The 16578-nt window shown below is 40.3% G+C and overlaps 1 protein-coding gene across 7 annotated transcripts in view; it reads right to left on the bottom strand.

The window, feature by feature from the left end:
• The window catches only part of NEDD4 (NEDD4 E3 ubiquitin protein ligase), a 171244-nt gene that overhangs the window by 18655 nt on the left and 136011 nt on the right, over positions 1-16578 (bottom strand). For all 7 annotated transcript variants that reach the window (XM_053593914.1, XM_053593915.1, XM_053593916.1 and 4 more), the window contains 2 exons: positions 2191-2391; positions 199-279 (listed from right to left, as the gene is read on the bottom strand). In XM_053593914.1, coding sequence (XP_053449889.1) covers positions 199-279; positions 2191-2391 — 282 coding nt within the window. The remainder of the gene's footprint in view (positions 1-198; positions 280-2190; positions 2392-16578) is intronic.

The following is a 16578-nucleotide window of genomic DNA, read 5'->3' on the forward strand; positions in this document are numbered from 1 at the left end:
AAGACAGGGTTTTAGACGTATGGGTTGAAAAACCAGTATTTGGTTATGTGGTTAATTTAATTAGTACATATTTCATTTTTAGTAGAAGGCATCGACAATTTTAATAATAATATTGATAATAATTGTTAAAGAACTGCTACATCTCAAAATAGAAGATGTCTTAGCCTAGTTAGATTGGGAGCAGTTCTATAAACTTACAGGTAAAGGCCCTAGATCAGTGGAAGAGTCAAGTGATGTCTTTCCTCTCAGATGAGCTGGAATTTTCAGTCTTGGATCTTCCTGTTTTGATAGAGTAAATAAAAAAAAAAAAGCACACAATACACACACCTCAATTTTAAAATAATAAAGGCCGGTCTTTTACCATATTTTCTAATGCCAATGCATATTTAAAATGTTCTCTTACAAAAGTCCATTTGTTCATTCCCTTAATCTGTGACATAATTTCCTCTTCTAAAATCTATAACTTTTAGGCTGTTGTATTAAAAGGAATAAAAATCAGTTCTCACAGAGAACTACTAACTGATCATCTCTCTCACAGAAACCATTCAGAGTATTTTGCCCCACCTTTTAGAATTATGTCACTACATAAGGATTTTCTCTACATATAAACCGGTGAAAGAATGGAACATTAAATTGAACTACATGTTATTTCTAAGACTCTGAGCATACTTTTTTGGCACCTATATATTTAAGCATTGATTTATATACATACATACATACATATATTTTTTTTCTGGAAGCAGGGTCTTGCTTTGTTACCCAGGCATGAGGGCAGTGACATGATCATAGCTCATAGTAAGCTCAAACTCCTGAGCTCAAGTGACGCTCCTGCCTCAGCCTCCCAAGTAGCTGGGACTACAGGTATGCACCACTACACATGGATAACTTTTTTTATTTTTGGTAGAGACAGGGTCTCACTATGGTGCTCAGGCCTCCCACGTGCTAAGATTATAGATGTGAGCCACTATGCCCAGTGTTGATGTATTAATATTTTTGAAAGATAGGAAGGTAAGTTCCAAAAGGTTATACAACTCAATTCATATTGTTATAATAGAGAACAAAATTCAAATTCAATTTATTTGGTTTCATATATATTAATATTTTGTTAAATTATTAAGCAATTTTAGTTTCATTTATGCTATATTAGCCTTTTTAACAATTAGTTAAAGTTTATCTGCTGCTAACTTTACATAATTTTTCTATTAGTGGTGAACTAAGCATTAAACAACTTTTACGACATTAAGCCTTGTCTTAGAAACACTCATTCTTTCTATTCTGATAAGGGCTTTTTAAATGAGATGTAGATTTGTAAGCCCTTTGGAACTGTTAATACCATATAAAGGTAAAGGATTAGTACTACATATCTTCCTAAGCATTTATGGCTGATGAGTTAGAACAATCCAAAACTATATATATATATATGAAAATAGGGAGAGACAGGGTCTTGCTCCGTTACCCAGGCTAGAGTGCAGTGGCATCATCATAACTCACTGTAACCTCAAACTCCTGAGCTCAAGTGATCCTCTTGCCTCAGCCTCCTTCTAAGTAACTAAGACTACAGGGGTGTAGCTACCACCATGCTTGGATAAGCTTCATTTTTCTTTTTCTTTTTCTGTAGAGATGGGGTCTTGCTACTGCCCAGGCTGGTCTCAAACTCCTAGGCTCAAGCAATCCTTCTGCCTTTGCTTCCCAAATCACAGGTGTGAGCCACCATACCTGGCCCCAAAACAATATTAAAAAGAGACATAAGCATACTGAGTACAAAAAATATTAAGAATTCAACATACTGGCTTGGCACCTGTAGCACAGTGGCTATGGCACCAGCCACGTACCCTGAAGCTGGTGGGTTCGAGCCCAGCCCTGGCCTGCTAAACAACAATGACAACTGAAACAAAAAATAGCTGGGCATTCTGGTGAGTGCCTGTAGTCCCAGCTACTTGGGAGGCTGAGGCAAGAGAATCGCTTAAGCCCAAGAGTTTGAGATTGCTAAGAGTTGTGATGCCACAGCACTCTACCCAGGGTGGCAGCTTGAGACTATGTCTCAAAAAAAAAAAAAGAGAATTCAGCATACCTCTTTTAATGAATACTAGGACACATAGGTTACACTAATGTATACTTAAAGTTTATAAGAACTATACACAAGAGATTATTATTATTGTTATAATTTAAACTGAGGAGTATTGGAGTTACCCAAGTGGTGGTTTTGGTGTTGTGATCGATAAAGAAAGGCCTCCCATTTGGTGCATGCCGGACTTCCCAGCCCTTAGGAAGGAATCCTTGCTCAATTTCAGATGGCTGGGTCACCTGCTGTGCTGAATCACTTGTGAGGACCTGTGGTTGAGGGCCTGAAGAAGTCTGGCTTGATGGCAGCTGACTGGACTCCATTGTGGCCTAGCACATTAATTAAATCGTGTTGTAATATTTAATAGAGAACTCATAAATAACTGCAGTTAAAAAGGTTACTTAACCTGCACTCAGAATACACCCTTATAAATAGGCCCTAAACTCCTGAGGCTCATTTTCAAATGTAGTTATGACATATTAATTTTTCCCTAACATTTCATTAACTTTTCCCCAATAAACTGTTTTGTCAGACTTTATTTTTACAATAATATACAATTTCTCAGTGACTTCTCAAGTGGTCAGATGGTAGTTAACACTTGGTTGTGGATGCGTGTGAAGGAGGATGATGGACCTACAGGCTAAAGCCCTCACTGCAGGGGAGCCATAGTGCCTACAGGAGAAGTTGTCTTTGCTCTGCCGTGACTCATAAAGTGGAGAGTTCCTCACACCTAGAAGTAGACTCAAATACTGGGTAAATACTGGGTAGACAAAACGAATGGCAAATATTCAAATAGAAATGGATAATTGAAAGGTGGAAATGGATAACTGAAAGGTAATGTATTCACATGCTGGAATCTTAGAAGTTAAAAGAAATACACTACATCTATAACATCACACAATGCTGAGCAAAAAAAGATGTAAGATTTACAGGGCATGGTATCTATGCCAAATTTGAAACACATGGACATAAACAGTATTTTGCTTTGTTTGACTCTCTATTTAAGTATATAAAGTAGGCTAGAAGAATACATAACAAACTCAAGATGGTGTTTCCCTCAGGAGAATTGGGCCAAGAGCTTGGCTAAAAGGAATTTAGCTTAATCTGTAAGGCTCTTTCTAGAAATGAATATGGTGACTTGTTAACGATGGTAAATTCTGGGTGTGAAGAATATACATATGTATTTGCTATATTCTTCTCTGTACTTTTTAGTGTTAAAAAGTTTCTCAAGAGAAGTGGTGATAGTATTTTGCCAAACACTTGTTAAAAGGAAGTATTATAAAAGGCACTCACTGTTGCCAAGGATGAAGTGTCATAATCATAAATTTAATAGATATCTGTTGGGGTCCCTTTGTGGACGCCACTTATCAGGGCCCGGGACTGGTTGGCCTCCAGCCCCAGCCTATCTAGCTGTGTTCTGGATGTGGACTGTTAATGCTGTTATCTCGCTCAGGAACAATTGCTCTTAGGTGCCTGAGGGCTATTTACTTTAGCTGATGGGGTGTGGGGGGAGAGAAAGTCTTTGAGAGAGTGAAACAGTCTTCTTAGAAAGACAGATCTTCTTAGAAGGGTACAAGTGAAACTTACTAAATACAGAATATAAATGTCTGAACACAATAACTAAGAAAATATCATGAAGGCTATATTAACCAGTTCGATGAAAATATTTCAAATTGTGTATAAAACCAGCACATTGTACCCCATGATTGCATTAATGTACACAGCTATGATTTAATAAAAAAAAAAAGAAAGATAGATCTTAGTCTTTAACACAGCTTAGTAATCTTCAGCAGAGAGACACTGTGCTGGCCTTCTGCAGGCAGGAGAAGTGACAGAGTCAGAGTAAGTGGGTCTGTGATAGAATGCGCACTGCCTTCTATAAGGCTGATCTCGTGCCTCTCAACACCACAGGTGTAGAGACTGCCAATTCACCGATGCTCTCATCTCCAGAGCTCTCATGCTTGTTAGGAGAGCTAAATCCCTCTCCATGCCCTGTTCACCAAGGTGTTCCATTATTGAGCTATACAGGTATTTCTTATAACTCTTACTCCTAATAGGCTATACAGTCTGCTACGGCTATCAATCACCAAGATTACTTTTTAGCAAAATAATGATCTTAACCATTCAAAAAATTACAAAACCACCCAAAGACTATCCTTTTATTCCCACTTGGATTTATACAGTAACTTATACAAGAAATGGTAATTCTTACATACTACAGGAAATGTTGGACACTTAGCATAATTGTCAGAAAATAATCAGAAGATGCTAGAAGTATCCAGTGTATACTGCAGAATGATGTAATAGTTTACATGGAAATGTGACCATTTAAATCCTACAAGAAGGAGGGCGGAGGCAAGATGGCCGATTGGAGCCAGCTTTCCACAGAGGCTCCTGTCCAGAAGGAGAGTTAAAGGACAGAAGTTTAGCAAGTAAGCTGATGGTTTGGAGCTGAGCCAAGAAAGAAAGTTGAAGAACGCACATCAACCCTGCTGAGGCGAGCTGCGACCCCCAAGGAAACAAACAATAGGTATAAAATCCATCACCAAGTGGACAGGAGTCCCTTCCCCCGTGAGAACAGCTCGCAGTACATTTTCTACAAACAAGCAAGCAGAGTTCTGACATCCTCCTATTTTATCCCATGGAAGAGACCCTCTAAAAACTGAAACTCCTTCCCCAGAGAGGTCCCACTAATACTAGTGGCACTCTCCCGCCAGGCATAAAACTGTATACATTTTCTACCTGCAGTTCTACCAGCACTCCCCTCCACTCTCACTCCAAGGTCTGGAAGCCTGGGTTCCAGATTCTGGGGTGTTTTCTCGAGAGGCGTGGACAAGGCATAGGCTCTTGCAAGTCTGTGCTGATTCTGTGACACGGGGGTAAAGAGATGACTGTGGACCAAGAGGGAGAAGCAGTGCCCCGTGGCACAGAGCAGCAGCAGCAGCAGTGGTGGTGGGAACAACAGGGCTCACACCCCTGGGGATATTTTGGAGAGACACTCCCCACCTCTCTTCGGAACCAGTGGCAGCCACTAGTGGAACAGATCTGGGATGGAAACGCAGGCCCCATGAGTAAAGGGTATGCCTGAGGAGGTACCTGCCTGGGGGGGGAGGGGGTGCAGTGGGGATGGAGACTAAAATACGCACACGGAGACGGCATACTCCCAGGGCGGAGCTGAGTCGGAAGTGCTGCTTTAGTGAGCCTAAGAAGCACCCAGTGCCCAGGGGAACATAGCTGAGACGAAAGCAGGCGGGGCAACTGCACCAGCCAGGGAAAGGCAAGAATTGAGAGCTGAGCGTGAGCTCTAACCTCGCCCGCCCCAACACAGAGTGCAGCTGAGACAGAGGCCCAGCTCCGTGAGAACTAGTGCATTGGCAGCGGCACAAGGTGGGGCTTAGCCACATTTCTGTGAACTCAAACAGAGCCTGGCACACAGGGGAATATAGCTGGGACAGAATTGCTAATTCTGCCAGAATATAAGTGGCAGCAACATCAATCTGGGGTGGGGATGGAACCGAGTGAACCACTCCAGCTTCCATTAAGCACCTGAGGTTGTCAGGTTTCAGCTCCCCCAGCCGGCTGCTAGCAGAGTGCAGCAGTCTGGCAGAGGAGACACAGATCTCCCTGTGATTCAGGCAGGTGCAACCCCCTGAAGCATCTGCTCAGTGGAGGGAACTGGGTCACGGCCCTGCAGCAGGGTTACCAGTGACTGGCTGTGACAGAGGTGTAAGGTGGGGAAGGAGGCATCAACCTTCCCAGACTAATTCATTTGCTGGGTGGGTCCTTCTGACTCTACAGAGCACTGGAGGAGTCATTACTCGAGTTGACAGCAGACTCCTGGTTTCTAATTGCTGGAGACCTTTTGAACTCTCCCACTTGAGACTGGGTGCTGAATGGGACAACTGATTTGGAACTCTTGACCTGGGCCAATCACCCAAGGATGATCCAAAGTGATACTCTGGTTGAGTGGTTGTGGGAAGGTTTGATTTTCCTTTTCCAGTTGTTGCCCGTGGGGGGCAAGGGGACTTAGTTGCTGGTATTTCTCCACAGCTGAGACTTCAACCCAGAGTTACTGATTCACTAGGAGTGGACAGAGACCAGCTGAAAACAAGACAGAGCCACTTAGCCCCACCACACCATGCAGGTCCCCAGTGTCTCAGGCCATTGTACTGTATAGGTCCTTTTCAAAGCTCTAGAGGGAAAGGTACAGACACCAGGCCCAGCTGTTGGACAAAGGGCTGGTTAATCCCTACTCCAGGAGTCCCCAATCCAACTCAGACCTTATCTGCTCATCTAACCAACAGTGTAAAATAACCATGGGGTGGAATCAGCAGAAAAAATCCGGCAACATGAATAATCAGAGTAGATCAACTCCCCCAAGGAACAACATGGCGGATACACCAGAAGATCCCATTCATAAACAAATGGCTGAGATGTCAGAAATTGAATTCAGAATTTGGATTGCAAATAAGATTAATAGAATGGAGGTAAAGTTAGAATTAGAAATCCAAGGAGCACTTCAAAAGTTGTCTCAAGAATTTAATGAATTCAAAGAGAAAAATCACAAAAGATTTTGACACACTTGAGACAAGAATTTACAGCCCTCAAAGATCTGAGAAATACAGCAGAACAGAATGGAGCAGGCAGAAAAAAGGATTTTTTTTTTTTTTTTGTAGAGACAGAGTCTCACTTTATGGCCCTCGGTAGAGTGCCGTGGCCCCACACAGCTCACAGCAACCTCCAACTCCTGGGCTTAAGCGATTCTCCTGCCTCAGCCTCCCGAGTAGCCGGGACTACAGGCGCCCGCCACAACGCCCGGCTATTTTTTGGTTGCAGTTTGGCCGGGGCCGGGTTTGAACCCACCACCCTCGGTATATGGGGCCGGCGCCTTACCGACTGAGCCACAGGCGCCGCCCAGAAAAAAGGATTTCTGACACTGAAGACAAAGCTGTTGAACACTCCCAAATGCTCAAAGAGGAAAAGAAGTGGAAAGCAAAAATGGATCATTCTCTCAGAGAGCTCTGGGATAATTCGAAGAAAACTAATATTCGCCTTATAGGAATTCCTGAAGGCAATGAGGTGGCTTTGAAAAGCCCAGATGCTCTACTCCATGAAATAATCAAAGAGAACTTCCCAGACATGCCAAGAGACTCTGAAATTCAGATACCAGATAGTTTCAGAACCCCAGCATGACTAAATCTGAATAAGACATCTCTAAGACACATTATAATTAAGTTCACCAAAGTTAATATGAAAAAGAAAATTCTGAAAGAAGCCAGACATAAGAAAACCATTACCTACAAAGTGAAGAATATTAGAATGACTGCAGATCTCTCTACTGAAACCTTTCAAGCTAGAAGAAGGTGGTCATTGACTTTTAATCTCCTAAAACAAAATAATTTTCAACCCAGGATCCTGTATCCAGCTAAACTGAGTTTCATTTATGATGGAGAAATTAAATACTTTAATGATACAGGCTGAAGGAATTTGCCATAACCAAACCAGCTCTTCAGGATATTCTCAGACCTATCCTCCATAATGACCAGATCAATCCTCTACCACCAAAGTAAACTCATTCAGAAATTTCTGATCAAATTTCAACTTCCATAGTGACGAAAGGACTAAAAATGTCCACTGGACTTTTGAAAAACTCGATACCCAAAATTCTACCAGGCTTATCAATATTCTCAATTAATGTGAATGGTTTAAATTGTCCTCTAAAGAGGTATAGGTTGGCTGACTGGATACAAAAACTCAGGCCAGATATCTGCTGCGTACAAGAATCTCATCTTACCTTAAAAGATAAATATAGACTCAGGGTGGAGGATGGTCATCTATATTTCAGGCAAATGGAAATCAGAAAAAAGCAGGTGTTTTAATTTTGTTTGCAGATACAATAGGCTTTAAACCAACAAAAGTAAGGAAAGATAAGGATGCTCACTTCATATTTGTTAAGGGTAACATTAAACATGACGAAATTTCAATTATTAACATTTATGCAACCAACCAGAATGTGCCTCAATTTATAAGAAAGACTCTAATAGACATGAGCAACTTGATTTCCTCCAACACCATAATAGTCAGAGATTTCAACACTCCTCTGGCAGTGTTGGACAGATCCTCCAATAAGAAACTCAGCAAAGAAATTTTAGATTTAAACTTAACCGATCAGCAATTGGATTTAACAAACATCTACAGAACATTTCATCCTAACAAAATGGAATATACATTCTTCTCATCAGCCCATGGAACATCCTCCAAAATTGATGACATCTTAGGTCACAAGTCTAACCTCAGCAACTTTAAAAGAATAGAAATTATTCCTTGCATCTTCTCAGACCATCATGTAATAAAAGGTGAACTCAGTAACAACAGGAATCTGCATACTCATACAAAAACATGGAAACTAAATAACCTTTGCTAAATGATAGCTGGGTCAAAGATGAGATTAAGAAAGAAATTAACAAATTTTTGGAACAAAATGATAATGAAGACACAAATTACCAGAACCTCTGGGATACCGCTAAGGCAGTCCTAAGAGGGAAATTTATAGCACTTCAAGCCTTCCTCAAGAGAATTGAAAGAGAGGAAGTTAATAACTTAATGGGACATCTCAAGCAACTGGAAAAGGAAGAACTTCCAACCCCAAACCCAGCAAAAGAAAAGAAATAACTAAAATTAGAGCAGAATTAAATGAAATTGAAAACAAAAGGATTATACGACAGATCAATAAATCAGAAAGTTGGTTTTTTTAAAAGGTCAATAAAATAGATAAACTTTTGGCTAACCTAACCAGGAAAGAAAGACTAAAACCTCTAATTTCATCAATCAGAAACGGCAAGAATGAGATAACAACAGACTTCTCAGAATTTCAAAAAACCCTTAATGAATATTACAAGAAACTCTATTTTCAGAAATACGAAAGTTTGAAGGAAATAGACCAATATTTGGAAGCAGGCCACCTTCCTAGACTTAGCCAGAATGAAGTGGAAATGTTGAACAGGCCAAGGTCAACTTCTGAAATAGCATCAACTATACAAAATCTCCCTAAAAAGAAAAGCCCGGGACCAGATGGCTTCACATTAGAATTCTACCAAACCTTTAAAGAGGAACTAGTACCTGTATTATTTTAATTATTTTAATTATTTAAAGAGGAACTAGTACATGTATTATAATTATTATTATATTTTTCCAAAATATAGAAAAAGAAGGAATACTGGCCAACACATTCTATGAAGCAAACATCACCTTGATCCCCAAGCCAGGAAAAGACCCAATAAGAAAAGAAAATTATAGATCAGTATCACTAATGAATATAGATGCAAAAATATTCAACAAGATCCTAACAAAGAGAATCCAGCAACACATCAAACAAATTATACACCATGACCAAGTGAGTTTTATCCCAGGATCTCAAGGTTAGTTCAATATATGTAAATCTATAAATATAATTCATCACATAAACAAAATAAAATACAAAGACCATATGATTCTCTTGATTGACACAGAAAAAGCTCTGTATAATACCCAGCATCCTTTCATGATCAGAACACTTAAGAAAATGGGTATAGAAGGGACATTTCTTAAACTGACAGAGGCCATCTACAGCAAACCCACAACTAATATCATATTGAATGGAGTTAAACTGAAATCATTTCCACTCAGATCAGGAACGAGGCAAGGTTGCCCATTGTCTCCACTGTTCTTTAACATTGTAATGGAAGTCTTACCCATTGCAATTAGGCAAGAAAAGGCGATCAAGTCTATCCATATAGGGTCAGAGGAGATCAAACTTTTACTCTTCACAGATGATATGACTGTATATTTGGAAAACACTAGGGATTCTACTACAAAACTCTTAGAAGTCATCAAGGAATACAGCAGTGTCTCAGGTTACAAAATCAACACTCATAAATCTGTAGCCTTTGTATATACCGATGACAGTCAAGCTGAAAAAGCAGTCAAGGACTCTATTCCTTTCACAGTAGTGCCAAAGAAGATGAACTATTTGGGAGTTTACTTAACAAAGAATGCGAAAGATGTCTATAAAGAGAACTATGAAACTCTAAGAAAAGAAATAGCTGAAGATGTTAACAAATGGAAAAGCATACCATGCTCATGGCTGGGAAGAATCAACATTGTTAAAATGTGCATACTACCCAAAGCAATATACAATTTTAATGCAATCTCTATTAAAGTTCCACTGTCTTAAAGATCTTAAAAAAAAATAATACTTTGGGGTGGCGCCTGTGGCTCAGTGAGTAGGGCGCCGGCCCCATATACCAAGGGTGGCGGGTTCAAACCCAGCCCTGGCCAAACTGCAACAAAAAAATAGCCGGGCGTTGTGGCGGGCGCCTGTAGTCCCAGCTGCTCGGGAGGCTGAGGCAAGAGAATCACGTAAGCCCAAGAGCTGGAGGTTGCTGTGAGCCGTGTGACGCCACGGCACTCTACCGAGGGTGGTACAATGAGACTCTGTCTCTACAAAAAAAAAAATAATAATAATACTTTGTTTTATATGGAATCAGAAAAAACCTCAAATAGGCAAGACATTACTCAGAAATAAAAACAAAGCAGGAGAAATCATGGTACCAGACCTCAGATTATACTATAAATCGATAGTGATCAAAACTGTATGGTACTGGCACAAAAACAGAGAGGTAGATGTATGGAACAGAACAGAGAACCAAGGGATGAACCCAGCTACTCACTGCCATTTGATCATCGATAAGCAAATTAAAAACATTCAGTGGGGAAAAGACTCCCTGTTTAACAAATGGTGCTGGGTGAACTGGCTGGCGACCTGCAGAAGACTGAAACTGGACCCACACCTTTCACCATTAACTAAGATAGACTCTCACTGGATTAAAGATTTAAACTTAAGACATGAGACTATAGACTCGGGAGGCGGAGCAAGATGGCAGCCGAGTAACAGCTTCCTTGCATCTGGGCACCGTGAGTCTGGGGAGATAGGACTCCAGGCATCTCTGGCTGGTGGGAACTGCCTATCATCACTCCTATGAAAATACAGGGAGTCAGCGAGAGACTTCTGGACCCCAAGAGGAGGACTAAAACAGTGGAAAGCCGGCAAGTGGTCGCGTGTGTTCAATCCGTCTAAACCCGCCCACAACTGTAAGTTCAGTAGCAGCGAGACTGCAAACCAGAAAGGCCTTACCTGTGAACTGTTTTGATGTCCTTGGACTTGGCACTGAGTTGAACTGCCTTGGGGAAGGCCTGAGCGGGAGTGCGGAGAACTTTGGCCGTTGTCTAGGGCCCCAGTCTGAGCCGCTGAGCCAGACGGAGCTGATAGTGTTTGGTGGTGGGTCACACGGATCCATTGTCAGTGATCTGCCCCGGCAAGCTCTGCCCTCAGGGTCGCAGAGCTAGAAACGGGTGGGAGCTGGTAACCCAGCAACCAAGTAGCCTAAGGGTGGGGTCTGAGCCGCCTTGCAGCCCTAACCCTCAGGGGCAGAGTGAGATCGGTTTTGGCACACTGAGTAAGTGCATAGCCACTTCAGCAGCGATTCCAGCGAGAAAGCTGGGAAAGCTTCTGCTCAGCAAGTTTACAAGTTCAAAGTGCCTTTTAAGTAGGCTGAAGAGAGATTTAGGGTGTCTACCTGCTGGGGTTTGAGAAATCAGCAGCCTCCAGTCGTATCAGAACTGTGACTAACATCTCATACCCCAGAAGACCACGTGTTGCCCAGACAATATTCAATAACATATACAAACTGCTTTGTTTTTCGTTGTGTATTTTTTTCTTCTTTTTTTTTTGGTTTGGTTGTTTTTTTTGTTTGTTTATTTTGACGTTGCTGATGTTCTTTTGTTTTTTTAATTTCAATCTTTTCCACACAGATCCCTTTTTCTTTCTCAATTTTCCTAGTTTAATTATAATTTCCCATTGCTGCCTTTTTTAATAACTTCAACTTCATTTTTGCTAGTGTTTCTACCGATATAATTTGGTTTTTCACCCAATTTTATCCCCGTAAAGTTTTCTGTTTGTTTCTTTTGGTTTGATTTATAGCATTTTTGTCTTTCCTCTCTACTTGGTGGAGGTGGGGTACTGTGTCTGATCAGGTTAGCAAAGAGCTGCTGACCTCAAGGGAACCACGCAACTGGGCACCCCCAGAAGGTGGGGTTTTTTTAAGGTTGTGTCAAAGTACCCTACTGTACACCTATATTGCCCTGTCTCCCTCTTTCTGTGCCTCTCTTCTTTTTGTCAATATTCCTTATACCCACCCCCTCTCCTTTCTCTATCTTTCTTTTTTTCTTATCACTCGGTCCTCCTTTCTTTCATCCCCTTTTTTTGCTCTTCAACCTTCTCACCCTTCTGGTCCTATAACCCTTAGTCCACAGGCATAAGAACTTAAAGAGCAAGAGGAAGTGAAAGGAAAATTAGGGCAAGGAAACAGATAAAAGAAGTCACTCATGAGGAAGAATCAGCAGAAAACTCCGGGCAACATGAAGAACCAGTCTAGAACAACCCCACCAAGGGACCATGAGGTAGCTACTGCAGATGATTCCACCTGTAAAGAAATGTTAGGAATGACAGAAAGGGAATTTAGAATACACATGTTGAAAACAATGAAAGAAATGATGGAAACAATGAAGGAAATTGCTAATAAAGTGGAAAATAACCAAAAGGAAATCCAAAAACAGAATCAAATAAGAGATGAACGATATGAAGAATATAAAAAGGATATAGCAGACCTGAAGGAACTGAAACAGTCAATTAGGGAACTTAAAGATACAATGGAAAGTATCAGCAACAGGTTAGACCATGCAGAAGAAAGAATTTCAGAGGTAGAAGACAAAGTTCTTGAGATAACTCAGATAGTAAAAGAGGCAGAAAAGAAGAGAGAGAAAGCAGAACGTTCACTGTCAGAATTATGGGACTTTATGAAGCGTTCCAACATACGAGTTATAGGAATTCCAGAAGGGGAAGAAGAATGCCCCAGAGGAATGGAAGCCATACTAGAGAATATTATAAAAGAAAATTTCCCAAACATCACCAAAGAGTCTGACACACTGCTTTCAGAGGGATATCGGACCCCGGGTCGCCTCAACTCTAACCGAGCTTCTCCAAGACACATTGTGATGAACCTGTCCAAAGTCAAGACAAAAGAAAAGATTCTGCAAGCTGCCAGGAGTAAGCGCCAGTTGACCTACAGGGGCAAATCCATCAGAGTTACCGCAGACTTCTCTAATGAAACTTTCCAAGCAAGAAGACAATGGTCATCTACCTTTAATCTACTTAAACAGAACAATTTTCAGCCCAGAATTCTGTACCCTGCTAAGCTAAGCTTCAGAATTGACGGAGAAATCAAATCATTTACGGATATACAAACATTGAGGAAATTCGCCACAACAAGACCAGCTCTACAGGAAATACTTCAACCTGTTCTGCACACTGACCACCACAATGGATCAGCAGCAAAGTAAGAACTCAGAAATCAAAGGACAAAACCTAACCTCCACACTGATGCAAAAGATAAAATTAAGCAATGGACTCTCACCAAATAAGACGAATAGAATACTACCACACTTATCAATTATCTCAATAAATGTTAATGGCTTGAATTCCCCACTGAAGAGACATAGATTGGCTGACTGGATTAAAAAACACAAGCCATCCATTTGCTGTCTGCAAGAAACACACCTGGCCTCAAAAGACAAATTAAAGCTCCGAGTCAAGGGTTGGAAGACAATTTTTCAGGCAAACGGAATTCAGAAGAAAAGAGGAGTTGCAATCTTATTTTCAGATACATGTGGATTTAAAGCAACTAAAGTCAAAAAAGACAAAGATGGTCACTTTATATTGGTCAAGGGAAAACTACAACAAGAAGACATTTCAATTCTAAATATTTATGCACCCAATTTAAATGCTCCCAGATTCCTGAAGCAGACCTTACTCAGTCTGAGCAATATGATATCTGATAATACCATCATAACAGGGGACTTTAACACACCTCTTACAGAGCTGGACAGATCCTCTAAACAGAAATTAAACAAAGATGTAAGAGATTTAAATGAGACCCTAGAACAACTATGCTTGATAGATGCATATAGAACACTCCACCCCAAAGATAAAGAATATACATTCTTCTCATCACCCCATGGAACATTCTCCAAAATTGATCATATCCTGGGACACAAAACAAATATCAACAGAATCAGAAGAATTGAAATTTTACCATGTATCTTTTCAGACCATAAGGCACTAAAGGTGGAACTCAACTCTAACAAAAATGCTCAAGCCCACCCAAAGGCATGGAAATTAAACAATCTTCTGTTGAATAACAGATGGGTGAAGGAAGAAATAAAACAGGAAATCATTAACTTCCTTGAGCATAACAACAATGAAGACACAAGCTACCAAAACCTGTGGGATACTGCAAAAGCAGTTTTGAGAGGAAAATTCATCGCTTTAGATGCCTACATTCGAAAAACAGAAAGAGAGCACATCAACAATCTCACAAGAGATCTTATGGAATTGGAAAAAGAAGAACAATCTAAGCCTAAACTCAGTAGAAGAAAAGAAATATCCAAAATCAAATCAGAGATCAATGAAATTGAAAACAAAAGAATCATTCAGAAAATTAATGAAACAAGGAGTTGGTTTTTTGAAAAAATAAATAAAATAGATAAACCATTAGCCAGACTAACTAGAAATAGAAAAGTAAAATCTCTAATAACCTCAATCAGAAACGATAAAGGGGAAATAACAACTGATCCCACAGAGATACAAGAGATCATCTCTGAATACTACCAGAAACTCTATGCCCAGAAATTTGACAATGTGAAGGAAATGGATCAATATCTGGAATCACACCCTGTCCCTAGACTTAGCCAGGAAGAAATAGACCTCCTGAACAGACCAATTTCAAGCACTGAGATCAAAGAAACAATAAAAAAGCTTCCAACTAAAAAATGCCCTGGTCCAGATGGCTTCACTCCAGAATTCTATCAAACCTTCAAGGAAGAGCTTATTCCTGTACTGCAGAAATTATTCCAAAAAACTGAGGAAGAAGGAATCTTCCCCAACACATTCTATGAAGCAAACATCACCCTGATACCAAAACCAGGAAAAGACCCAAACAAAAAGGAGAATTTCAGACCAATCTCACTCATGAACATAGACGCAAAAATTCTCAACAAAATCCTAGCCAATAGATTACAGCTTATCATCAAAAAAGTCATTCATCATGATCAAGTAGGCTTCATCCCAGGGATGCAAGGCTGGTTTAACATACGCAAGTCTATAAACGTTATCCACCATATTAACAGAGGCAAAAATAAAGATCACATGATCCTCTCAATAGATGCAGAAAAAGCATTTGATAAAATCCAGCATCCTTTTCTAATTAGAACACTGAAGAGTATAGGCATAGGTGGCACATTTCTAAAACTGATTGAAGCTATCTATGACAAACCCACAGCCAATATTTTACTGAATGGAGTAAAACTGAAAGCTTTTCCTCTTAGAACTGGAACCAGACAAGGTTGTCCTCTGTCACCTTTACTATTCAACGTAGTGCTGGAAGTTCTAGCCAATACAATTAGGCAAGACAAGGAAATAAAGGGAATCCAAATGGGAGCAGAGGAGGTCAAACTCTCCCTCTTTGCTGACGACATGATCTTATACTTAGAGAACCCCAAAGACTCAACCACAAGACTCCTAGAAGTCATCAAAAAATACAGTAATGTTTCAGGATATAAAATCAATGTCCACAAGTCAGTAGCCTTTGTATACACCAATAACAGTCAAGATGAGAAGCTAATTAAGGACACAACTCCCTTCACCATAGTTTCAAAGAAAATGAAATACCTAGGAATATACCTAACGAAGGAGGTGAAGGACCTCTATAAAGAAAACTATGAAATCCTCAGAAAGGAAATAGCAGAGGATATTAACAAATGGAAGAACATACCATGCTCATGGATGGGAAGAATCAACATTGTTAAAATGTCTATACTTCCCAAAGCTATCTACCTATTCAATGCCATTCCTATCAAAGTACCTACATCGTACTTTCAAGATTTGGAAAAAATGATTCTGCGTTTTGTATGGAACCGGAAAAAACCCCGTATAGCTAAGGCAGTTCTTAGTAACAAAAATAAAGCTGGGGGCGTCAGCATACCAGATTTTAGTCTGTACTACAAAGCCATAGTGCTCAAGACAGCATGGTACTGGCACAAAAACAGAGACATAGACACTTGGAATCGAATTGAACACCAAGAAATGAAACTAACATCTTACAACCACCTAATCTTTGATAAACCAAACAAGAACTTACCTTGGGGGAAAGACTCCCTATTCAATAAATGGTGTTGGGAGAACTGGATGTCTACATGTAAAAGACTGAAACTGGACCCACACCTTTCCCCACTCACAAAAATTGATTCAAGATGGATAAAGGACTTAAATTTAAGGCATGAAACAATAAAAATCCTCAAAGAAAGCATAGGAAAAACACTGGAAGATATTGGCCTGGGGGAAGACTTCATGAAGAAGACTGCCA

This window comes from Nycticebus coucang, chromosome 6 (assembly GCF_027406575.1).
Source record: "Nycticebus coucang isolate mNycCou1 chromosome 6, mNycCou1.pri, whole genome shotgun sequence".
Taxonomy (NCBI): Eukaryota; Metazoa; Chordata; class Mammalia; order Primates; family Lorisidae; genus Nycticebus; species Nycticebus coucang.